The following is a 26,001-nucleotide window of genomic DNA, read 5'->3' as shown; positions in this document are numbered from 1 at the left end:
ATGTTGAAGTGGAAAGCAGATGAAGGTGGGTGTCCAATGGCATCGTGGAGCTGTCACACCAATACTGCATTGCCACCCTGTGAGCTTTCTATACTATAAGGAAAAATAAATCTCTATTCATTGGTTAAGTCACTGCAGCAGGTTTCTGTTCTATGCAACCAAATATAGTCCTTCACTGATATTCCCACCAAACATTAATTTAGGAAGCCCTCCTTGGGTTGACTGCTGGTCTCTTCAGCTATACCTCTAACCCTTGTTAGTATTATTTAGGACAGACTTCTAGCAAGAGAGCTTCAGAATAGATAAGAAAGAACTTCCAGACTGCGATGGTTGTTTGGCATTCTCAGAGGGTTTTGAAGCGGGTAAGAGCACCCATGTCTGAGTGGTATAGTGCTCGGAAAAAGCTGGTATGATCCTCAACTCCTTCCCTACAGAAAACAGCAGTAATACTGACTTCCACTTGTAAAGGGTCATCTTGGGCTGGTCATCGCAAGCATTTTCTGATTTAATGATTTGGTGTGGGCATCACCACCCGAGACGAATACCCTGAAACCCATCTAGCTGATTCTATCACACTACACTATGCTGTCATGACCATCAGCTTGGAAGCCCATCAAGGTGACTCAGGGCAACCCGCAGCATCTTTTTCTGTCTCAGTTTTCCTCATAGGTAGAGTAGGGTTGATAAGCCCTGCCTCTCTGGGTGGCCAAGAGGATTAAATAAAAACAGTGTGCAAGGTGGTGCTTGTCTGGGATCTGGGTCTTGGCAAGCACACAGAGGAGAGGGACCTGCAGAAATAGAACCAGTGCTGCCCTTGGTTGTGGAAAAGGCCTTGCACCCCATTGTCAACAGGAAATATGGGGCCACTGGATGGAGAGCCAACCCAGTGGTGAGGGGCAGAAGGGGAGTTGGCCAGGAGGGGGCAGCTTAATTGCTTGGCAGGGGATCCAGATCCCCTCTGGTGGGGCTGCCAGCTCTGGGGTAGCCCATTTCTCTGGGGCCCAGCTCCTCCACTTTCCGTACTCCCGAGGGGCACAGACATAACACAGCTCATCAGATGGTGGGGGCCTTACCACAGGTGTGCTCTTGGGCGGACCCCGCCCCACTTGAGGGTTTGGAGAGTCTCTGGGCACTTTACCCGCCAACCCAGCCCTGTCCTGCACCTGTTCATTAGTCCTGCCTAATATGCAGCCAGCTGCACCCAGGAACCCCAGGTGTTCCCAGAGCCTCTGGCTAATCTGACTCACTGCTATGGCCAGGCTAGGCCCATCCCTGGAGTGAGGACCGTAGAAAGAACTAACAGAGGCACCTGGCTACCCTAGCCCTTCTCCATTATTCCCCTTAGAAAAACGTGAATGCTCGGCTTCCCTCAGAGCGTTCTGATCTTCCCAGAAGGCCAGGAGGGGTGTCCCTAGGTCATTTAGTTGTGCCAGAAATGTAGGCCTCAGGCCCAAGCCAAAGACTAGAACAGAGGTTCTCAAAGTGTGGTCCACAGAAAACAGCAGCATCGGCATCACCTGGGAGCTTGTTAGAAATGCAAATTCTTCAGCCCCACTCCATCTCCAGAAACTCTGGGGATGGGCCCTGCAGTCAGTAGTTTAAAAATCCCACCAGGTGATTCTGATGCATGCTCAAGTGTGAGAGCCACTGACCTACGAGTCAAGTGGGGGCTTCTCTGTCTCCATCTTCTTTTAGGGTTGTCCCTACTAGCCAGGTTCCTGTGAGAGGAAGCATACAGGCAGGTTCTGCAAGTCTGGGCTCTGGGCCTGACTCTGCTGCTTTTGGCTGACTCCGCTCCAGTCTGCTCTCTTCTCTGGGCCCCAGTTTCCTCCTCTGGAAAGTGAGTGGGTCTGTCTAAGCCATGATGAGTGAAGGACCGATACACATATGTGCGTATGTGTAAAGTGCTGCACCAGGGTCTAGGAGGCAGTGAGCACTCACAACAGGGCCGCCTTATGTGATTCTTCAGTGTCTTGGAGAGAGGATTGTTGGACTGGGTGGCACCTGGGAGAGAGATCCCCACGGGATCAGGCTGAGGCGACGCCCCTCAAGACCCTCCCCAGGGCTGTTTCCCCTGCAGGGCTCCTTCTCCTTCTCTGTCTTGCGGCCCCCACTGCCTTACTGGTTTCCCCAGTGGCTCTTCATTCATAAGTTACTTGCCCATTAATCCTCATCTGGAGGTCTGTAGTTGGGGAATCTTGCCTAAAATAGTTCCAAACTTCAACCTTTTGCTTGAGAACTCCACCCACCAGGGGGTAAGGCTCACCCAGACGAGCCTGGAGGAAAGCCGTGGCTACCTTGCTGGCTGAGGTCGTCCACGAGGATGATCTCCTTCAGGAAGGCCCTGGGCACTGTGTCAAGGATGCTGTGTACAGTCCTCAGGAGAGTGGACCAGGCCTCATCGTGGAAACAGAGGATGACGCTGGCTGTGGGCAAGCTGTCCTGAGGGTGCTGCTGCAGACACCTGCAGGGAAGAGAGCCAGAGAGCCATGGGGAAGAGAAGGGCACAAGAAACACTCCACACCCTCTAACTCGCTTCCTTTAGCTCTGGCTGGAGCTGCCCCCATTATATGGCTGTCCTATGGGATCTCTTAAAATTCCCATATAAAAAGAACCTGTTACGCCTCATAGTGGTGCTGTCTACTATCTCCCAATTCTCAGATCTCAAGAGCTCCTTTATCATTTAATCCAAAGTCCCTCTCATTGCAATTGAGAAGCGTTGCCGTCATCCTCAGCAAATGACTGTCCTCATCTGTAAAATGAGAATGAATGACAATATTATCAACCTCACAGCTCTCACACTTGAGCATGCATCAGAATCACCTGGTGGGATTTTTAAAATACTGACTGCAGGGCCCACCCCCAGAGTTTCTGGAGATGGAGTGGGGCTGAAGAATTTGCATTTCTAACAAGCTCCCAGGTGATGCCGATGCTACTGTTTTCTGTGGACCACACTTTGAGAACCTCTGCTCTAGTCTTTGGCTTGGGCCTGAGGCCTACATTTCTGGCACAACTAAATGACCTAGGGACACCCCTCCTGGCCTTCTGGGAAGATCAGAACGCCCCGAGGCTGTGGTGAGGCTTGGATAGGATGATGCGTGTAGTTAAGTGTCCAGTAATCTCTGTCATCCATTCAAGGTCAGGGACACCATTTTCTTTATTTTTATGTTCCTACAACCTAGCATAGCACCTGGCACACAATTTTTAAATGTTAGCACTTACTATTTTTTAAAATTTTATTTTAAGTTCCAGGATACATGTGCAGGACGTGCAGGTTTGTTACATAGGTAAACATGTGCCATAGTGGTTTGCTGCCACCATCAACCCATCACCTAGGTATTCAGCCCCACATGCATTAGCTATTTATCCTGATGCTCTCCCTCCCCATGCCCCCACAACAGGCCCCAGTGTGTGTTGTTCCCCTCCCTGTGTCCATGTGTTCTCATTGTTCAGCTCCCACTTATAAGTGAGAACATGTGGTGTTTGGTTTTCTGTTGCTGTGTTCATTTGCTGAGGATAATGTTTTCCAGCTCCATCCATGTCCCTGGAAACAACAGGATCTCATTCCTTTTTATGGCTGCATAGTACTCCATGGTACATATGTACCACATTTTCTTTATCTAGTCTATCACTGATGGGCATTTGGGTTGATTCCGTGACTTCACTACTGTGAATAGTGCTGCAACAAACATACATGTGCACTTCTGCACAGCAAAAGAAATATCAGAGTGAACAGACAACCTACAAAACTGGAGAAAATTTTTGCAATCTCTCCATCTGACAAAGGCCTAATATCTAGAATCTACAAGGAACTTACGCAAATTTACAAGAAAAAAAACAGCCCCATTAAAAAGAGGGCAAAGGACATGAACAGACACTTCTAAAAGAGAAGACATTTAAGCTCTTATTATTTTTATGGAAGAAAAAACAAGGATGGAATGTTTGCGAGTGCCAACAACATGCCAGACACCGTGCCAGGCCTTTAATATATCACTGCACATTCATCTGATAATTAATCCGTGGGTTGGGCTATCTTACTCCCGTTTTACAGATGAGGAAACGGAGGCTTCGAGGGAAGGGAAGACATCAAAGCTCACATTCCTGGCAAGTGGCAGTGCTGAATGTTCTACCTTCAAAACTCTCACACCCTTTCCACTTTGCTGGCTTATGGCTGGATAGCAGGGGTGTTTGCATTTCCCTCTGCTGAGGGGCTGTCTGTGAACAGGGTGCTTGGTGTTTGCTTTGCTTTGGGTCTGTTGAGAATCAGTGGGTCCAGGGTGGAGTGAATTATAACAACCTGATACATGGAGCAGTATATAGCTCACACTTGCTTACAAAAGGCACTTTCTTAACGTGTGTTTCTGAAGAGCCTCTTTCTGAGTTGCAGCTGCTGCTCAAACTATGTTCCTCCTCAGAGGGACATTTGAATAGGAGCCATCTCAAGGACCCCAAACTTCGGACACCTAAAGGAATCTGTGAGGTGGAACTGCAGGCAGAGTGACAACCAGGCTGAGGCTGGCCCTGTCTGAGGGAAACACCTTCTAAGATGTGTCAACTCATGCTGCTCCCTAGCTTGGTACCAGTCCTAAGAAAGGCAGAAAACTCTCAATGCACAGGAAACCTGTGTGTGACTCTCAGGGCAAAATCCTTTGTAGAGAGGGAGAATTGAGTCTAGGTAATGGTAAACAGAATTCCTAAATAATTTTTAAAAACACATAAACATCTCATAAATGAGCTAATTATTTTGTTGGTTTATAAATTTACAAGCTATTTATTTCCATAAATGATTTGAAGCCACTCACAAAAAAATACACACAATACAAATACTTAAAATGATGGTAAAATAAAAATAAGGAAGAAAAGTCAGGAGCTGAGGAATATAAGTAAATTTAGAAAGTCAGCATTTGGAGAAAGAACATAAATATATAGGTTATAAGGGCCTAGGTATTTCTAGAATGAATTTAAATTTGACTCTGAGATTCCTGGTAGCCAAAGTAAAATGTTTATTCTGCAACAGAATTATCACCATTAGAGAAGTTACATGCAAGGTTTTTTGGGGAAAGCAACACTCTTTCTAGTAATTTTTTCTTTCAATTCCCACTTTATCACTTTTCATTTTGAAATCGTTTAAGACTGACAAGAAATTGAGAGTTCCTATGTTCCCTTTACCTAGCTCCCCATCATGAAAATATCTGACGTAATCATCCACAATGAGCAAAACCAGGAATCCGACATGGTTCAATACTGTTAACCCAAATATCATATTAGTTTTAAAGAGAAAATTTAACACCCATCAAACAGTTATTTGAAAGATAAATTCCTATGGACTTTAGCAAGAGGTCCCTAAATGCATGGCAGCGTTCTGAGAACCATTCTTAAAACAAATAAAATAATGAACTTTATATGAACTTTTATAGTCTGAGTTCAGGGCTGTTCAAATAACATGTCCAAAATGGAACCAGCTTCCCTGTAAGGTTTTAGGGAGATGACCGCGTCCCCAGCACATGCATAGTCTTTGCTGAGGTCTTTCACCCCCTTCATTCTCTCCCCTGCCCCCCTGGTGGGGCTGAGAATTTCTGCTCTGCCCTCAGACTTGCTCTAGACTGCTCACAAACAGGTGCAAAATTTCCTCATATCCTCTCCACTTCTTTCGTGGCCGTGCATTTGGGTAAACCCAGGGGTCCTAGACAGGGACTGGTGGCTGTGAAAAGAAATTTTGCCTCAGTGAATTCAGTGGGTATGAAAAAAAAAAAAACCCTAAACTATTAATTGGGCTTATTGCCGGGAGACTGGCTATCTGCCAACTGAGATAGGAAAGGAGTTTGGGACAGAGAGCCCTGGGTTTGGAATTCCTGTGGGGACAGTTTAATAGTTTACCAAAGTCAGTCCTGTCTGCTCCAAGAAGAGAGCACGGCTATGCCTGCCAGCCATGCCTGGCTCCTTTCTCTGTCTCAATTCATCGACTATGAGAATTGGAAACAACACAAGTGTGTGTTATGCACACACATGTGCACGTGTGTATGCGTGTGGTGTATGTATCCTTGTAGTAAGATGGTCAAAAGAACTTAGACTTCAGAATCAGACATATTTAGATTTGAATGTTCACTCCGTTGCTTCCTAAGTTTCCTTGGGTAATTCACTCAATATTTATAGGTATCAGTTTCCTCATTTGGAAGGTAAGGGTAACCATAATTACCCTTTAGGCCCATTGAGAGAATCAAAGAATAATAATAGGCACCCAATAGACAGTGACTGTTTTATAGCCATTTTCCAAAAAGACACAATGTAATTAGTATGAATGTTATATTTATGATCATCTTTGCAAATTATAGCTATCTTTAAACAACTATTCTACAGTATAGCATGAGACACCTACTGAACTACTTTCAAGTTTGGGTTTCCCAACAGTGTCCACTTCAGAGCTTTTGGGAGAAATAAGTTTGATAAAGGGCTTGGCACAGTGCCTGGCATGGAGCAGGGCCTCCTTCAATGAAAGAAATTTGTATTTAACCTCTAGCTCTTTAAGATCACACTCCTTGCATATTACTCAAAGTAAGGAGATGTGAGAGCTTCCATCTCTGCTAGTTAAATGGTGACCAGGGCACTCAAGTTCCTCTCTTTGATTTCACAGAACATTCTCTGCCGGGTAGCAGTCTCACCTGGTAACTCAGGTTGTGGACACTGAGGCTCCACCACTTCCTAGCTGCGGAGATGACCCTGGGAAAGTTGCTTAGCTTCTGGGTGCCTTGGTTTCCTCAGAAAGGTAGCAGTAGGGCCCACTTTTTGGGATTTGCTGTTGTGGAGATGAAATGATCTTTATAAAGCACCAAGAACAGTGGGTGGCACAGAGTGAGCACCATGCGTTTGCTGCCATTATTAACAGATGTCCCATTACTACAAGAGGTACCTCTCAGGCTCTTCCAGCCTTGAAAGTGTGTTTTCTTGATTCTTTGGGGGCTCCTTCCTGAAGTAGGAGGAAGAAGGAGGCAGAAAAATAAGGACAGCAAGCATTTCAAAGAGAATTTCATAGACTCCCCTTGCTCCAGGAATTTTGGGGTTTTATGAACAGATATAACTTCTCTCCTCATAGTGAGAGAGAAGATGGTGAACCAATGGATGGGCAAGGAGTGTGAGTGGGATAAACTAAACAGGCTGCTAAGAGATGTTAAAGGCCAAATGGGTTCTTCAAAGCCATTACAAGGCTACGGGGGATGCCCCCCCAAGCTGTGGAGGCAGGTCTCCTGGCATCAGCTCAGAAAGAATCCTTCTCCTCTCTCAGGGAAAGAAGCTCACGCAGCCTTCAAGACATAAACCGACAGCTGTGGTTTGTTCTGCAACTGCAGAACTGCCTGGAGACCAGAGCTAAAAATCACCATGGAAATAATCTGGTGTTTCAGGGGAGGACCAGCACCGGATGAGTGGACCCAGCCTGAGGTTTGTGAGAAGGCCCAGCACCCACAACATGGCTTGGAGTGTGGAACTAAATATTATAACCCAAATTTGACAAAGTCTTGTGTCTCAGGGCCTGTTAGATGCTTTTAAGAAGAGCCAGGGATTGTTTTGTTTCTTTTTTTTTTTTTTTTGAGATGGAGTCTCGCTCTGTCACCCAGGCTGGAGTGCAGTGGCGCGATCTCGGCTCACTGCAAGCTCCGCCTCCCAGGCTCACGCCATTCTCCTGCCTCAGCCTCCCGAGTAGCTGGGACTACAGGCGCCCGCCACCACGCCCAGCTAATTTTTTGTATTTTTAGTAGAGACGGGGTTTCACCGTGTTAGCCAGGATGGTCTTGATCTCCTGACCTCGTGATCCTCCCATCTCGGCCTCCCAAAGTGCTGGGATTACAGGCGTCAGCCACCATGCCCGGCCTAGCCAGGGATTGTTTTGTTTCTAGTGGGCTGGAGGGGGAGCCTGAGGATGGTGCAGACTGTTTAGCTCCCAGACACCAGTGGAAGGGAGGGATACCAACTACATGTACAGGCTTATGGCAGTCCATGGTCATCATCCCAGGATGGGCTTCATCAGCCTATGGGCAGCACAGTCATGCAGCTATGGGCAAATGGGATGAATCCTCTCTCATTGTTCCAGGTAGCAGCACAGAACCAAGTAGGAGGGTGTGGCAAGCAAATAGAGTCCCTGAAAGCGGCCAAACTGCAATTCCATTCACCTTGATAAACTTGCTCAAAAATGTGTTAGTTCAGCTGATGTTATATCAAGTGGATAAAAGGCGAAGTTTTGGCATTGGGTTCAAATCCCAGTCTGTCCTTATGTGATCTGGGCAAGTACCATAAGCTCTCTGAGAACTATCCTTGCTTTCAACAATCTCCAGACCAACAGACTCAGTTATATTTCAGTCACTAATTCTCATTTCTCACAATCTTTTTGACTCCATTAATCCATCTTGAACATACAATTTACTTAAACTCATGTTGCTCATCGGTAAAATGAGGTTGTTGGAAGGACCAAATGAGCTAATACTTATGCACAGTAAGAGCCCTAAAATGCTAGCTAGCTATTGTTGATTCTTGCAAACCTCTCATGTGCCTGGATATCTTTCTAGCTTCAATTTCTTCATCTATAAAATGAGGATAACAAGTAGGGTTACTTTAAAGGGCTATGTAAAATGTTGTGTGCTTTGTCCACTGCAGGCTTTCAATAACTGGAAGCTGTTACTATTTTTCAGGTAAAAATGTGCTGACTGGCTTCTGGTATTGTCTGAACATGTCTCTGAGGATGTCCTTCAACATAGCAGAGGAACTGGGCTGGTATTCTGGGAATAACAATCACTGGTATTTGTAGGATATTCCCATGCATTATCTCATTTACTCCTCATCTCAACCACTAGGACTGGTGCATTGCCCAACACCAGTGGGTGCCATGCTCAGAGATCACCATGCACCGGTGTCTCTTGGAGTTATGCAACATGGTGGTGCTGTTCACCTCATGGATTACAGGCAAAGGAGGCCAGGTGGGTGATTGGAGTTCAGCTAGATCCCCTGTTGGACCTAATCTCCCTAGAACCCTGGCCTAACAGCAAAATGTTTCCTGTGATTCAGGCTGCCACCGGGAGCAAAGCTCTCCAATCTTCTTGCTCATCCAGTGGCTTTGGTGGCTTCCTTTTTTTTTTGTTGTTGTTAAAATGCAGGATGACTTCCCTTCAGAAGGATAAAGCTTGTAATAGAAAGCATCCAACTCCTTAGCTGATGTGAGTGTGTAAGTTTTGGGAGATGCTGAGGAGACAATAAGAAATGGTCCAGATGGTATGGCCCTACTCACCCATGTTTGGGAACCCTGGGCTCCTCATGTCATCATGAGGACCTTGGAGAGAGAGGACACAAGGAGGGAGGTGGAAGTGAGGACAGAGAGGGAAATGGTGCTAAGGACCTGTCATCTGCTTTGCAATCTATCCACTCTTCCTCCCCCGCTCCCACCCAACCTTACAGAGCTTCAGGCACTAAGGAATGAGGGGTGGGTAGACCAGAACTAGGAAGAGGGTTTGAGCAACAATTCAGAGAAGCCACTGGAAACCTAGGAAGCTGGCTAAGGTCCAGCCAACAAAGATCTTTGAAAGGTCCTGAACTGCATCTACACCATCCCCTCCTAGTGCTCCAACCCCTTTGTTCAGGTTTGAAGGGAGCATAAGCTCATATGCCAGCCAGGGAGATGTGACTCTTGCCCTGTGGGTGCTTCAGTGAGCCAGAGACCACATGGCCCACCTAAAAGGAACAGCTGATGTCACTGGGAGGAAATTTAGTCCAGTTTTGCCACATCTTCCTGATTTTCAGAAAAAGCCAGAAACCTGAACTGTTTCTGGGAAATATCTTAATTTTTAAATGTTGACCACTAATCCAACATTTTTAAATAAAACTGCATGGCCAAACAAACATGTCTGTGATGGGACACGACCTATGGCTGCCATTTTGTGCCAACTGAGTTCCTGTAACTTCTCACTTCCACCACTGGGCAAGACTCCTCTTCCTTCACCCACAGGCAACACTTTGCCTTCTGTGATTCTTTTCCTCTGAGACGCCCCCTTGCAAGTATATACAGCCTGAGCCGGGATAATGGTCTGGGGGGAAGAGCGTGAGGCTAGATGTGCTAGGAGATGTGCCACATGCCCTGGACGACGACCTTCCGTCAGGCTCAGACCTCTGAATTCCCCTTGAGGGAATGGAGATAAGGGGCCTTGGACAAGTCTCTCCCTTCTCTCCTCTGGCCCTTGTTCCCACATCTGACACTGAGGGATTCACTGTGTAATATCTAAAGATCCTTCCACCTTTGAGTCTATGATTTGCTTTCACTGAGGGAGAATGGAGGAATAAGGTAGCACCTGTGATGCAGACGTCTTATTAATATTTATCATAGCCACCACTTCATGAGGAGTCCTATGTACCAGGTGCTGTGCTTTAGCAGCATGAATTATTACAAGAATTATTACATTTAATCCTCCCAAATGCCCTTTGAAATAGGAATTTTCATGTGTGCAAAGATGGTCACAACATATCTGTTCACCGTGTTTCTTTATAATGTGAGTCAGCCACTCTTTGCATCAAGAAATGGAATCTATTTCTTCAGCCCCTAAGTCTGGCTGGCCTTGTGCCTTCCTTAGACCAATAGAATGTACTAGAAGTGACATTCGAGAACTCCCAAGATTAAGCCTCAAGGCCTTCCACTTGCTGTCATGAGATGCCATGTAATGAAACCAACGTAGCCTAATAGAGGATTACAGACTGCTTGAAGAAAAACTAAAGTGCCCCAGCTGAGGACCAGCATCAGCTGCCAGGTCTGAGAGCGAGGCCATCTTAATATTCAGTGCAGTCAGCCGCCCTCTGATGGCAGCCACAGGGGTGAACCCAGGGGAGATCAGCAGAAGAACTGCCTGGCTGAGTCCGGTCCAAATTATAGAACCATAACATAGAAATGGTTATTGTTTGAAATCACTAATTTTTTTTTTTTTTTTTTTGAGATGGAGTCTTGTTCTGTCACCCAGGCTGGAGTGCAGTGGCATTATCTTAGCTCACTGCAACCTCCACCTCCCGGGTTCAGGCGACTCTCCCACCTCAGCCTCCTGAGTAGCTGGGATTACAGGCATGCACCACCATGCCTCGCTAATTTTTGTATTTTTTGTAGAGACGGGGTTTCACCATGTTGGTCAGGCTGGTCTTGAACTCCTGACCTCGTGATCCACCCGCCTCGGCCTCCCAAAGTGCTGGGATTACAGGAGTGAGCCACCACGCCCGGCCTGAAATCACTAATGTTTTAATAATATTTTTATTGAGATATAATTCACATACCATAATGTCCACCCTTATAAAGTGTACAATTCCATGGATTCAAGTATAAAGGTGTGCAGCCATCACCACTGTCTAATTTGAGAACGTTTTCAACACCCCACCCCCAAAAACTTACTACCCATTGGCAGTCACTTCCCACTGCTCCCACAACTACCACAGCCCGTGGCAACCACTAACCTACTTTCTGTCTTTACAGACTTGCCTACTTTGGACACTTCATATGAATGAAATGACATAACGTGGCCTTTTGTGACTGATTTCTTTCACTTATCATAATGTTTTCAAGCTTAATCATGTTGTAGTCTATATCAGTACTTCATTTCTTTTTACTGCCTAATATTTCATTGTTTGAATATACCACATTTTGTTTGTCCTTTCATCAGTTGATGGACATTTGGGTTGCTCCTATTTTGACTTATATTATGACTAATGCCACTATGAATATTCATGTATAAGTTTTCGTGTGAACATGTTTTTAATTTTCTTGAGTATATACCTAGGACTGGTATTACTGGTCATATGATAGCTCCATGTTTAACATGTTGGGGAACTGCCAAACTGTTTTCCAAAGCAGTTGCACCATTTTACAATCCCACCAGCAATGTGTGAGGGTTCCAATTTCTCCACATCCTTGTCAGCACTTGCACTGTCTTTTACTTCAGCCATCCTAGTGGGGGTAAAATGTCATCTCATTGTGGTTTTGATTTGTATTTTCCTACTGACTAATGATTTGAACATCTTTTCGTGTGCTATTGACCATTTTTATGTCTTCTTTGAAGAAATGTCTATTCAAATCCTTTGCCCATTTTAAAATGGAGTGTTTTGTTGTTTAATTGTTGGGTTGTAAGGGTTCTTTTTGTATTTTGGATACAAATCTCTTATCCAATATAGGACTTACAAACATTTTCTTCTACTCTTGGATTGTCTTTTTCACTTTCTTGATGACATCTTTTGAAGCACCAAAGTTTTAAAAATATCTATTTTTTAAAATCTACTAAGTTTTGATAAGGTGCGTTATACAGCACTAGATCATGGACACACTTTCCCATTTTTAAGATGAGGAAACTAGAGCCCAGAGAGCTTAAATGACCTGTTTAAAGTTACACGGCAAATAGCTGATAGTATATTGCTATCATCTATCATCTATCTGTCTGTCTGTCTGTCTGTCTGTCTGTCTGTCTATCACCATCTTGGACTACAGTGCGAGCAGAATGTTCTGGATTCAGAGTCATAAAGGGACAATGATGGAAGGTTATTTGAAAAACATGTGATCCATCAGTTCCTCCACACATTCTGCACTGTCTACGCTGATTCCTTAAGGTCTTCAAAAGGCAACTTACTTGACCCCTCAGTCTTGGCTGCCTTACAAATGTGCTTACAGGGAATCGTGCTTGTCATCATGCTTTCAGCTTTCATCAGGGAACAATGCAAGAATCACTTTTAGGAAACCTGCTCTCCATTACCGAGGGAACCTATTGAGGATGTTGTCCCCCTGTCACTTGTTATCTCCACTTTGATGCGTTGCAAGAAAGTCCTTGCAGATATAAGTGCCACAAAATACTTTCCTTCATCTGAGCAACAGTGTGCTTCCTCCTCATGAAGAATACAAATAAGAATATTGTCTTTTTTATTTTTCAGTGTGGCTGCCAGGAAGCTCAGAGTAAGGAAATAGGATATTTATTCATTGAGGAGGCTCTAGATAGGACTGCCTGTCTTCATTCTGATTTTCTCTTTAATCTTCACCTTCCATCTCTCTATCAAGTCATTTAACAGATATTTATTGACAGCCTATTATGTGTTAGGACTGAAAGATGAATGAAATAGACATGATGCCTGAAGCACAATCTGTGGTGTCCCTGCCCATATCCTCTTGGGCCATCTCATTATGATACAGGACGGCCCAACTTCTAATGGCCCTAGGGCTTTCTCTGGCTGACCAGTGTGATTTCCCCAGTCAGAGCATCCCCGAAGAGCTGGAAAATTAACCCCTACCCCACCCCAGTGAGCTGTGCTCAGCCAGTGATTGAAAAGAGTTGGTTTATTAAACACCCAGCACCCTCACCCCTAAGGGCAGAGGGTAGGAAGCGCTGAGATGCATGCATATTCTACACTGTCTCCAAGGGCTGAGCTCCAGCTGCCCACAGAGGTAGCTGCCTTGAACACATGCCTCTCTCAGGCATCTCTGCTCCACTTTCCTGAGCCCCTACCCGTGCTTCTTGGGATAACCTGCAAAATAAAGCCTTCTTTCAGGATCTTCTTTAGGGGAAACCTAAACTAAGATAGCCCCTAATAGCATGGAGTTTATGTCCTATTAAACATAACCAAATCATTATTCAACAGCTCTAGTGAGACGTTCTGGAGGTAGGGACGTGAGATCAAAGCCAAGACCTGAAGGGTGGGTAGGACACAGCCCAGAGAGAGAGTGCAGGTGGGGAATGAATGACATGCCTGGCAGGTGTCACAGCCTCTGCTAAGGCCCAGAGGTGGGAAGGGGCTGGCATGTACCAGGAACTGAAGGAAAGACATTCATAGCATTGCTGAGCCAACCAGTGAGGCAGAGCATGGCAAAGGCTCTTGAACATCATAAAGCAAGGGCCCAAGTGACTAGGGACTTATGCAGAGGATCCAGGAAGAAATGTATGTTTTTATTGTTAAATAATGAGGCTAACTTCTCTGCTTCAACGAAATATCCGGTGAATATTTTACTATCTCGGTTTGCATGTGTCACTCAAGTGTCCAAAACCCCACCCCTGACGTCCTTTGTTCATCCCTTGAGTGGGAGCAGCGGGACAGGAACAACCAAGGGCTTTGGAATCAAATCAACCTGGGCTTAATCCCTAATTAGCCAACACAGGGATGTTGATACCTTTCTCCAGCCCAGGGGTGTGTCCTGGATTGAAAGGGATAATCTTAGCCTAAGAGAGCTGTTCTGCAGGCTAGCTTTATATCTTCACACTCCAAGATCAGAGGAGTCTGGTGTCTTGTGTTTACATACAGATGCACACCCTCTTTTCATGCAGCTCCAGGATCCCCTGTGAACTTGGAAAAATGCATTTGGATGATGGCTCTGAAGAGAATGAGTCACAGCATTGCACCAGATGGCCTGGCTGTAGTACTGACGCTCTTCCCCCCCTCCCCTTGCCTGGCCAGAGTAGAAAGGTTTCTGCCAGGTTTGCTAAAGCTGTTTTGGGGATACTGACTCCCAGTTCCTATCAAATCAGTGGAGGCGCCCCACTCGGGTAGGCTTCTCTATCTCAGCCCTGATTCCACTGATGTACCAGCCTGTTTGCTTGTCTGCATCCCCCAGTGCACCCCAAGCTTCTTGGGGTTGGGGCTGGGTATTGCTTACCTTCTTACTTCTGATAGTTGTTCAATAGCTATTTGTTCACTGAAGGAAGACAGACACTGAACTTGTTCTCAGGAAGTGTGTAAGTTGGTTGTCAAGATTAACAGGGGAGTAATCCCACAGAGCCAAGTTCCTCCATTACAAGAAAATCCTAGCTTGCCTGTAATTGGTGGCACTTATCTTGGGAACACCATACCAACTTCTAGGCCAGGCCTGAGGCTGCTAGGGCTGGGACACAGCCTGGAGCTGAGGCCTTGGAAGAATGGATGAAGAAGCTTGCAGACAAGAGAGATGGGAGGAAAGGGCTGGAGTCTGCAGTGGAGGCTGATTCTGCCAGCCTGTCATTCTCCATCAGTGGACAGAGGTCACAAGGTACATGCCATCCCCTTCTCTTTGTGCAGGTTCTCCAAACTCCCACAGCTCACTTCTGGAGGGGTTCAGGGGATCCTTGGCTTGCTCTGATCCTGGCATCTACCTCTGAACCAGAGACAGGCACAGACTGGGAGTCACTGGTCTGAACACTGACCGGAGGCCTATGAAGCATCTTGGAGCCATAGTTCCACCTAACAGGGACAGCCTCCCCAGGCTAGCAGCCAGAGAAACCTGCCAGATCTTCCATCTCAAGAAGTGTGAGCTTTAGACATGCAAAAAGTGAGCAGTTGATAGCAGGTCATAGAGCAGACAGTAATCCAAAGACAGGGTGGTAGAAGCCAAGACGTAGCTCAGTGCCTCTCCGGTGTCCATATGCCCTTGAACCATCCGGGACCTCATTAAATGTAGACTTAGATCAAGTAGGTCTGGGGTGGGGCCTGAGATTCTGCATTTCTGGTGAGCTCCCAGGTAATGCTGATGCTGTTGGTTCCTGGACCACAGTTAGAGTAGAGGGCAGTGGTTGTTAGTGACAAGACAATAGGAGGTGAGCTGACAGATGTACAGAATACTTGGCCAGGTGCTAGGGCCCCTACTGCTGCAGGATGTCAGGAAGGCCAAGTCCCCAAAGGAACTGTGGATCGTGGGTCTCCCTCCTGTCCACCTCCTTCAACCTTGTCTGGACAGTTCCCTGTTCCTTACTTACTTCCTGTGTAAACTTGCAGTAACTCCATCACCTTAAGTGACTTGAGCATCTCTGTTCTTAGTCACCTAAAGTGGCCTAAGCAGTGGTCCTCAGCCTGGCTACACATTAGAATCACTTAGAGAGTGAGTTCCTGTGAATCACATTTACTTGGTCTGCGTTGGAGCCTTGACATGATGACTCATTGGTTCTAATGTGAGTGGGGGCTGTGAACCACTGGCCTCATAATGGCTCTCAAACTTTAACATGGATGGAAATCACCTAGGGATCCTGTTAAAGTAGAGATTTCATCTAGTAGGTTTAAGTGGGGTCTGAAGGGTCTGCATTTCTGAGGCTGCAGGTCTGAGGACCACACTGTGAGTGGCACTGGAGTAAATAACATCAATTCCTCCCAGCCCAGGACAAGGTGCAGATTAACCACATCTAATCTAACCCCCAAGGCCAGCTGGGTTTGTCCTGAAGTGCAGAGTAAGACCCTACCACACTTGTTACCATGAGTGCATTTGACCCAAAAAAGGGCGCTATATACTCAGCTCTGTCTACGCTACAACCCCACTGCAGGGTAATGGATCCAGAGTGGAGGTCCAGAGAAGGTACTGCCTCTGCTGCGGCCACTGTGGACTCGAGGGCTGGAAGGTTGGTGTTTGTGGCATCCCTTCATGACTTGGACAGCCAGGCCCCATAAGCACCACTCACACTGCCCATACTGGGTTGTCTTCCCTCTCTTGTGGGGGGAATTGAGCTAAGTTCCAGCCCCAGGTCTCAAGCCCAGCTTGTTCCTGTTCTTGTCCCTCATCCCGAAGGGCATGTCTGCTCTCTTGGATTTACTGATGCCCTGTCAGCTGCCTCCTTCCTCTTTTGCAGGCCAGGCTATCACAGCCAACAAGGGGTGTGGGAAGTCATCTTGGGATGAATCACGGCCTGGCAGGACAGAGTCTTCGCAGGGAACTGAGTGGACCCTGTGTGGATTGCAACACCATCTTCTACTTGACAACAAAGCTGCAGCCAAGGCGACTCTCCCGCCCCTGCCCTTCCCTCTGACCCCTTGCCCATTATGGCCTCTGGGGCAGGAAGTGGGGAACAAAGCAGAAGATATCCCTCCCAGCTCTCCCCACCAGCTGTGAAGAGCCATTGACCACCTGGGGCCTTGCAGCCTGGCTTCACGATAGAACCACCTGGGGAGTTTTAAGCTCTTGGTGCCCAGGCCTCACCCCAGACCAACTAAATAGAAATCCTTGGAAGTGGAGCATGAGTATGAATAGTTTTTAAGACTTTCCAGATAATTCCAATGTACCTGCACATTTATGATGATTTAGCAGCCTCCAGGGCCAGAAAATAACTTTTCAGTCAGAGAAAGGACAGTAATATGATATCCACAGCTCCATTTTTCTCCATCTCTCCAACTTACTCCTAGACCTTTACTCAAGAATATGATAAGGGCAACTTCTGTTTGGACTTAATACACACGGAAAATCATCACACATTGTATCTCATTTTCTCTACAACCTTATGCAAGGGTGTTATTATTATCCCATTTTACAGTTGAGGAACTGAGGCTCAGAGAGGTTGAGTGACTTGTACAAGGTCACACAGTAACAGGTGGTACCAGGATTCAACCACAGGTCCACAACTGTTTAATCACAGCTGTGGGTACATAAACCAGGGAAACACAGGCTGAACCATAAAGGCAAGTTAAAAGCAGGTAGCGCACAGCCAGCTACCGCTGAGTTGACATTTATGTTTAAGGACAAACTGCCGGGGCCATGAGGAAGCCTGTTCCTCTCTGCTCTCTTTTCTATTTTCTGACTCTAGTATTGCTTCCTACATGGAAACTTCCCAAACTCTACCAGCTCTCCACTCGCTTTCTCTACCAGTAGTTCCCCAGACTATCTAGCATCAGCTTAAAAAAATTCTGATTACTGGGCTCCAACTCAGAACTCTGGAGCATTGCCAGTGAGGGGGTCTGAACATCTATGTCTTTAACAAGCAATATAGGGGGGTTGGGTGTGCACATACTTTTGGGAAGTCGTGGTGTAACTCCTCACTGTTGAAAAATGTGCTCTGTGGGCCAACAGTGCTGGTGCCACCTTGGAGTGCCTTTGATAGAAATGGAGCATCTGAGGCTGCCCTCCTGACCTGCTGAATTTGACTGCATTTTAACAGGATGCCTAGAAGATTCGCATGCACCTTAAAGTTTGAGGAGCACTGCTCTGGCCAGTCTGTTCGGCATAAAGAGTGTGCCTTAGAGCAGAGGTTCTCAAAGTGTCTCTGGATTGGGAGCAGCAGCAGCAGTACCAGGAGTTTGCAGAAATGCAAATGTTGAGCCCCACCTCACACCCACTGAATCAGAAACTACAGGAATGAAGGCCAGGAATCTGTATTTTTAACAAGCCCTCTAGTTGTTCTGATGCACGCTCAAGTTCAGCCGTAGATGTAGATTACAAAGCACTGGCTCACACAGCAGCCTCTTTGATCCTAGGAACCCATTGCCCCTGCACTGGATACCAGGATGATCAAAGGAGAGCTGGGGCCTGGAAGAACTTTGAAAACCATCCGTGCTACAGGAGGCTAAATGGGCAGGGCTTGTTCCTCCCACCCCTTCTTTGACAGCAGCTTTGAAGGGCTGAGTTAATCCCGTTCCTGTTTGTGGTTCCATCATGGGCTCTTCTCTATTTTGCCTCAGTATTCATCCAGTTTTATCCCCACCTCTGCCCCGAGGACCCTCCCTTTCCCACAGCACAACCATTTCATTGAGTTTGTTCTGTTCCTGTAAAGAATGGATCGGTTAGTTTGCATGGATTTACATTTCCCCTAATGATAACAGTGCTGTAGGCCGCTTTCTGTGCCTTACTTTTTCACTCAGCAGGGGATTTTTAGGGTCTCCCTTCATTGTTGAATGTACCCAGAGTCTGTTGCTTCTAACTCAGGCTGAGTATCTCATAGGGTGCACCCAGCTCCTCCTGCCCTGTGACAAGACATCCAGGTGGCTTCCAGCTCCTCAGCACCATCAAGGATGCTGTGATAAGCATTTCCGCAAGTGTCTCCCCATGGACCCGTGTGAGTTCTCCCCATTTTAAGATGAAAACACTTCCAGCCCATGTGACTTGCCCAATCTCTGGTCTGGAGAGTGGCAGACTGGCAAAGTGTAGTGTGGTGGTTAAGAGTATGACTTTGGTGTCAGACTCGCCTGGTCAGATAACCCGGCACCAGTCCCTCCATCTTTCTGTGCCTCAGTTTCCTCATCCATGAAATGAAACCTACCTTAGAGGTTTTCTATGAAGAGTTGAAAACAAAAACCACTTAGCAGAGCCTCTAGCACATAGTAAGTGCTCAATAAATGTTCACTGTAATTTTGCCTCTCTTTTCAGAGACTGTCTTTTGACCTCTTTTCCACTGATATTTTTCTTTTTTGCTCTTGCATCATTGGTAATTTTCCTCAAATGCCACCTATTCAAACTGACCTCCAGAAATGACTCTAAAGGTACTCAGAAAAAGGCCTGTGGCCTGGGCAGGGGGGAAAGGACAACAGGCAGAGCTAGTGTGGGCGTTTGGGTGTAGGAACTGGGCCAGAGGGGCTTGTCTGGCTTAGGAGTCAAGGATGGAATTGCAAGAGGATGTGTGGCTGGCGATAGCACGGGGTGCGCTACAGCCCGAGGCACAGGCTCCTGATGTCCTAGCGTTCTGCTGGTCCTGGTGGGAAAGCAGCGGTGCAGGGCCCGCATACTGCAGGCGCTTAATATATGGCTGTTTCTCTTCTGTGTTGTATTGTGGCCCAGATTTAAAGGGGTAGGAGCCGAAGAGTCCTGTCACCCTGGGGGGAGGGTGGAGATCGTTTGCCTTGCTTTGCAGGGACTCTCTTGTGCATGCAGGCGAGGAATCCAGTTAAGGGAAGGCGCCAGAGCTTGAACCGCAGACTGGAGAGGGGAGTCTGCGGCCAAGGCCTGCGCTGCGCAGGCCGCACGCACCAGCCGGGGCCAGCAGAGGGCGCTGAGCACCTCCGCACAAAGCTGGCGGCCGTTCCGTGAGAACCCTGGCAAGCTAGGGATTGGAGAATCCAATCGTCTCTCTTCGCAGGGGTTGAGGAGTTTCCTCCCGACTGCCTGGGACCTTCAGTGCTAAAATCTGGGAAGTCTCAGGCGAGTCAAGACGAGTTGGTTACTCTGGCTGGAAGAAGCAACCACTGAAGTGTTGCACACACACATAAACACACGTGCACATCAAACACACACAGCACAAAATGTACCCAGACTTGCACCACGCAACTCACAGTGCACATCACACACTCATGAACGTCACACTACATGCATAACATACACAACATGCTTGCACACATACACATGTATCACTCACACCTCACATGTATAACATACATGCAACACACAAAGAATACATATGCACACATGTACCACAAAAACATGTAAAACAAACACTACAGCACACACAGGCACAGTACATGCACAGTACATGTGCACATCACACCACATGCACAAGATACACAATACACACGTATTACACCCATGCACACTACACACACAGCACACACAAATACGTGCACAGCACACACACCACAAAATTTACCTGCACTTGTGCCACATACAACATATCCATGCACTTTATACCACATGCATAATAAACACAACACACTTGTACATACATGCATATCCCATTCACACAATGCCTTTATAGCACAATGCACATCATACACAAGAAACACAGTTACAACACAATACCTGTGCACACATGCACCACGTGAACATATGCAAAACGAATAGCAAACTGCAACACACACCCAGATGAACAATGCATGTGGCATCACCCCAATACACAATACATATATGAACCATGCACATAATACATGCACATTAACACACATGCACACAAGACAACACATTGCACAATGCATAGCTGTGCATATCATATCACATACACAAAGTAACGTGCACCAAGCATATAGGCACCACATAATGCAGTACCTGCATGTACTACACATACATGCACGACATCCATTTAATACACATAATGCAATGCACACACAACACAGAGAATATATACAACACACATGCACGAACATACATATACCATGACCCACAAATATGCATATTCACCACACATTTGCACTATGCAAACACACAGTCACACACACATACCACTTTGGTAGCCACAGACCCTCTTGTTTCAGGCAATATTATTTCTTATCAGCAAAAAGAGGATGCTCATTCTTGCTCCAGGCCAATGAAAAATAGTGTCAAAAAATTTGAAAACTATATGTTTGTTCATTCAGCAATCACTTCTTTACTGCATGTTGGGCTTTGGGATGTACAATACAAGCTCAGTCCTGACCTTCTAAGGGGCTCACAGCATAGCAGGGAAAGCAGGCACTCGACTGATAAATACATCAATAATCATTTGGCTTTAGTTTTGTAAGTGCTGTGAGTTAAAACTCCAGGGTGCAAGGAGGGCACAAAACTAGAATGGGGTGGGAATTTCCTGAAAATAGCTTTTAAAGGTAAGGCTTGAAAACAGTGTAGCGGGGTTGAAATGGAAGTAGGGTGAGGTGAGTGAGGCACCCGGGGCACACAATTTAAGGAGATGTTCACTCCTGGCTGCTGACCCTGCAATTGCACACCCTCGAGTGTGAGTGGCTGAGCAGCCAGGTTGAGGGGAACTAGATCAGGGATCTGAGGAGTGTGTGGCCCTGCTTCCAACTGCTGCCCTGCACACATGTTTGCTTTCCAGGAAACTCTCCAGACTCTGGGAGGAGCAATGGCCTATAGGAAAAGGGACCTAAATCACCAAACTAAAACTAACCAGCTGCCTTGCTCCCTGGATGCTGGTAACCAAGGCTCCCTCCTCAGTGGCCAGCCATGGTGACAGTAAGGGAGCAGGGGGTGTGGAGGATGGGCCAGCATCTCCCTGGGCACAGCTCTGCCCATCACCTACACTTCTCAGCTTACCTCTTGGGGCTGGGGCTGCCCTGGCAGGGTAAATTGCAGTCAGCACAGTATTCTGGCTCTCAGGCACTGGACCTGTTTCCTTAGTCTAGTGGCCCAAGGAGGGTGGCATGGAGCGGTGGGTCAGGCAGACTGGAGCTCACATGCCTGCATTCAAATCCTGACTTTGTTACCTACTAGCAGCGTGACTGGGAAAGCAACTTCGCCTTGTTTTCATACCTATAGAATAAGCATGATGATACTACTAGCACCCATCTTGCAGAGCTGTGAGGACTTTCCAGGACTTTATGAGTTAATACATTAAAAGCTTGTAAAGTAAATCCAGACACATGGGAAGAGCCCCCTAAATGTAAACTGCAATTGTTATTTTGATCCAAACTAAAAGCAAACACTAACAATAACCCTAAAATCAACATGTAGTGGAGTCAGAGTGTTAGAACTGGCAAATGTCTGCTCTAACCTCCCTTCTGTGTTATAGAAATAAAGCCATTTGACCTAAAGACAGAAGAACTAGAACCCAGGACGGAGAAGAGAATGAACAAGCAAGAGTCCTTCCTCACTTTCTGCTTTCTAGGACAATGATTCTCACCTGAAGGGCTTGTTCGTACAGACCACTGGACCCCACCCAGAGTTTCTTGTTTGGCAGGTCTGGGATGGGGTCTGAGAATCTGCATTTCTGAGAACCCACCAGTGCCCAGGGGCTGCTGACGCTGCTGGCCCAGGTACTGCATCTTGAAAAGCACTTGCTCTAAGTCAGGAGAGGCAGGGTACAGAAAGTTTGCATTCCCGAGTTTGCTACCACCTGATCATGCCCTGGGATCAGGGAAGGGAAAACAAGGGCCTTACTTACAGTGGGTGCCGCACCTCGGGCAGAGCCCTCTGGAGGGGGATGCGGGCACTGAGTGCCTCCTGGAGGCCACGTGGGTCCAGGCTGAACGGGGTCAACTCCTCTTCTTCAGACACCTCCCCGTCCTCGTCAGCCCCCCAGTCCCTCTTTGGGGCTTCCTCATCCTGCCTCCTTGGCTGCTTGATGAGGCGGTAGCTGCCACCTCTCCTGCCCTGGCTCTGGTTCCTTCTGGCCTGGGGTAAGGCCACGGCCACCAGCAGCTGATCCTCCCGCAGTGAGATAAAGGGTGGCAGGCCCTCCAGAGGGCTGTACTCTTCACCCTCATCCTCAGCTTCCAGTACCCAATCCTGGGATTCCCCAAAGTCCAGGCGGTACCTGGCTTCAGGGCTGTGCTTGCTGGCTTGGGCTGTGACAGTCTGGTGCAGGGTGTGCGGGGGAGGGTGCAACATCGCCACCATCATCAGGACGCATCCCAGCATCAGGAGCAGCAGGAGGAACTGGAGTCTGCATGGTCTGTGCCTGTATCGCTTCCTTAGGAGCATGTTGCTAGAACTTGCCAAATGCAACAGGTCATGTTCAAGTTAGCTTTCTCCCACTCTAGGCTCCTTCAAGCTTGCAGCAGAACCTGGGTTGCTCGTTCCACCTGGAAGTTTTTCTGCCAGTCACTTAACCTGCTCCTGACATTTGCCAACAGCGTGTGCAAGACCTGCTTCCACTTACAATCAGAAAACCACAGGACCCAAGTTTCACCCCAAGTCCTCTCAGTGGATTTCTTTAATTGCCTTCTGAAAGCCCATTCACAGGGACTTCAAATTGAATTGCTTCCCTCCCTTTACCCCGGTTTTCTCCTTGGGAAAAAAATAATGATTCCATTCTGCTCAGGTGTTTCTTTCCCCCTTTGTATAAATAGGTTGCTATGAGGTGTCTGGGATGAGCTGGTGGGTTCTCAGTCAAGCAGGGCTGACAGCCGTCCCTCTTTGGACGCTTCCAGTCAGGTCAGATCAACAGATGTAAAGCCGGCAGGCAGTGCCTGGTTTCCTTTCACACATAGCTCCACTCAGCCGAGAGCCCTCTGCCAGACACAACCCAGAGCCAAGCGTGCGCGTCACTCCTGGTCCTAATGCCCTCACTGTTCCCAGGCTTTGCACAACTCGGTGTCGTCACTGCTAGAGCCAAATCAAAACAGGAATATCCCAAGAGTTCAGAAGGAAAGACTAATACCCTCTGATTCAGAAAGGCCGTGTGTGTGGCATAGCTGCAAGGAGCTGCAGCTGTCTGTTTGCAACCTCAGCCTCCCACGGGGGATCAGGCAAACTAGGCTGGACTCTCCTTCCCTTCCTGGGGACCACTGTCCCTGTCCTCCTGAAAATGAGGGAGCTAAGGGAGATGATCTTGCAAGTCCCTTCTTCTCCCACAAGAGCAGCTGAATGCCTGCTCTGCCCTGGCCACCGAGGGGGACGCTGGAAGAGGAGTGGCATGCTCTTTCCCTCATAACGCTTCCTTCATTTAACCAACACATAATTAATGAACACATGCTATGTGCCAAAATTGTTCTGGGAACTGGAAGTAGAGCAATGAATAACACAGACAAAAATGTGTGTCTCATGGAGCTTGCATTCTAGTGACAGATACAATTAAAACTATCCACTGGGTCAGATAGTGATGAGGATGAAGGCAAAAAAGCAGAGCAGGGATGGGGCTGGGGAGCATGGGCTGGGCTTGGAAATGGACATTGAGTGGTGGAGAAAGGTTTCATGGAAGAGTTACCATTTGTGTAAAGGAGAGGGCTGCACAGCTATCTGAGGTTGAGTGTTCGGGGCAGACAGAATGATAAATGTGAAGGTTCCAAGGCAACAGTATGCTGGCATGTCTGAGGAACAGCAAAAGGCCAGCATGGCTGAAGCAAAGAGAGCAGGGTGGAGCCTGATGGGAAGTGGAATAAGAGAGGCAAGGGGGCGGGGGGCAGGAGGACCATGCAGGACACTCCCTGGTTGCATTGAAGGAACTTTGGCTTTTCCTCTGAGTGAGAGGGGAGCCCTTAGAGGAGAGACACAATCTGACTTGGGTTTTAACTGGATCATTCTGGCTGCTGGGTTGAGACTAATCAGTGGGGGGCAAAAAGCAGGAGCAGGGAGACCAACCAAGAGCTTCTTGGCTTGCACTAAGTGGCATCGGTGGTGACAGGGGTCAGCTTGTGGATATACTTTAAGGAAGAACCTATAGGATTTGCTGATGAATTAATGACTAATGTGAGAGGAAGAGAAGAGTCAAGATGAGTTCAAATTTTTGTTCTGAGTAGTTGGAAGAATAGACTTGCCATTAACCAAGATGGGGAAGCAGAGAAGGTGGAAGGAGATGAATGCATGCCAGTGGCTCGATTTGGAACATGTGACATTCGAGATGTCCTCTAGACAGCTAAGAGGAGATGAAGTGAAGGCAGCAGTTGTAGGATAGCTGAAGGTCAGGGGGAGGTCTGGCCTGCATATACAAAGCTGGACTCCAGCAGCACTCAGATAGTGTTTGAAGCCGTGAGACCTGAGATCACTGACGGAGTGAGGTAGGTAGAAGGGAGAAGAGAATCCAGCATGCTCAGTTTTCAGGCTTCTGGCTTGAACAGGTTGAAGGATAGCTGACCATCACCATGAGCTGTGTTTCTTCTGATGGCTGTAAAGCAGCCATGCTGTCTGCAACCAAGAGTGGAGGGGGGAAAACTGCCATTGGGGAAGTCCTGCAATGAACTTGCTCATTGTTTTTGTCTTTATTTTGATCTTAGAATGTCAGCTAAAATGTTCATGGAAAAAAATGTTTTACCTTTTGACTCAGTTGTTTCTTCCAGTGTGTGTGGTGTGTCTGTGCACACTCACGTGCACAAGCATGTATACACGTGTGTTTTCATGAAGTCAGAGGTGAAATAGTGGGTTACGTGTGGTTGTTCTCCTGGAATCCCATTGTAATGCCCCAGTGGACAGTGCTTAGCAATTTCTGGATTGAATTGTGTCTTCCAAATCTCCAATCAGGGTGTATTGCCAGGTGGGGATACTGTGTCATTTCCAAATTCAAGAGGCAGACACCCTGGGAGATGTAGTTCAGAATATCTGGGGACATTTTGAGGTTAATGAGGATGAAGGATTAGAAGGTTCCAAATCCAGGAGGCCTTCAGAAAACTGAGTGTGCAGAGTCACCATCTTCCACTCATCTCTAGCAACGCTGTGCTTGAACTTACCGAGAACAGCCCACCCCAGGGCTGTCACCCTGGCCAGCCCACTGCTTGAGCACTCTTTCCCCAGAAAGTCATCCATGTGGCTCATTTCTTCATTTTTGTGTTCACTCCAATGTCACCTATTTAGTGAAGGCTTCATGGACCCCCCATTCTACATTGAAACCCCTCATCAACTTGGGGCTTTCTTTGAGAATCTCTGTGGCTCTTCTCAACACCTGGCAAATTCAAATACTAAGGTGTTTATTGTCTGTTTCTCCGCCCACTCCCATAAAACGT

The 26,001-nt window shown here is 47.2% G+C and overlaps 1 protein-coding gene across 4 annotated transcripts in view; it reads right to left on the bottom strand.

The window, feature by feature from the left end:
- GALNT15 (polypeptide N-acetylgalactosaminyltransferase 15) overlaps window positions 1-24,012 on the bottom strand; it is a 72,805-nt gene extending 48,793 nt beyond the window's left edge. Inside the window, exons 1-2 of one of the 4 annotated variants that reach the window (XM_055381119.2) lie at window positions 22,509-24,012; window positions 2,298-2,464 (exon numbers count right to left, since the gene is read on the bottom strand). In XM_055381119.2, coding sequence (XP_055237094.1) covers window positions 2,298-2,464; window positions 22,509-23,047 — 706 coding nt within the window. In that variant the 5' untranslated portion in view covers window positions 23,048-24,012. The remainder of the gene's footprint in view (window positions 1-2,297; window positions 2,465-22,508) is intronic. The other 3 variants (XM_004033696.5, XM_019024747.4, XM_055381120.2) reach the window with 3 other exon arrangements.
- Between the last annotated feature and the right edge of the window lie 1,989 nt (window positions 24,013-26,001).

The sequence above is a fragment of the Gorilla gorilla genome, chromosome 2 (assembly GCF_029281585.2).
Source record: "Gorilla gorilla gorilla isolate KB3781 chromosome 2, NHGRI_mGorGor1-v2.1_pri, whole genome shotgun sequence".
Lineage (NCBI taxonomy): Eukaryota > Metazoa > Chordata > Mammalia > Primates > Hominidae > Gorilla > Gorilla gorilla.
Note: the sequence above shows the minus strand (reverse complement) of the source record. Positions and strands in the feature narration are given on the sequence as shown.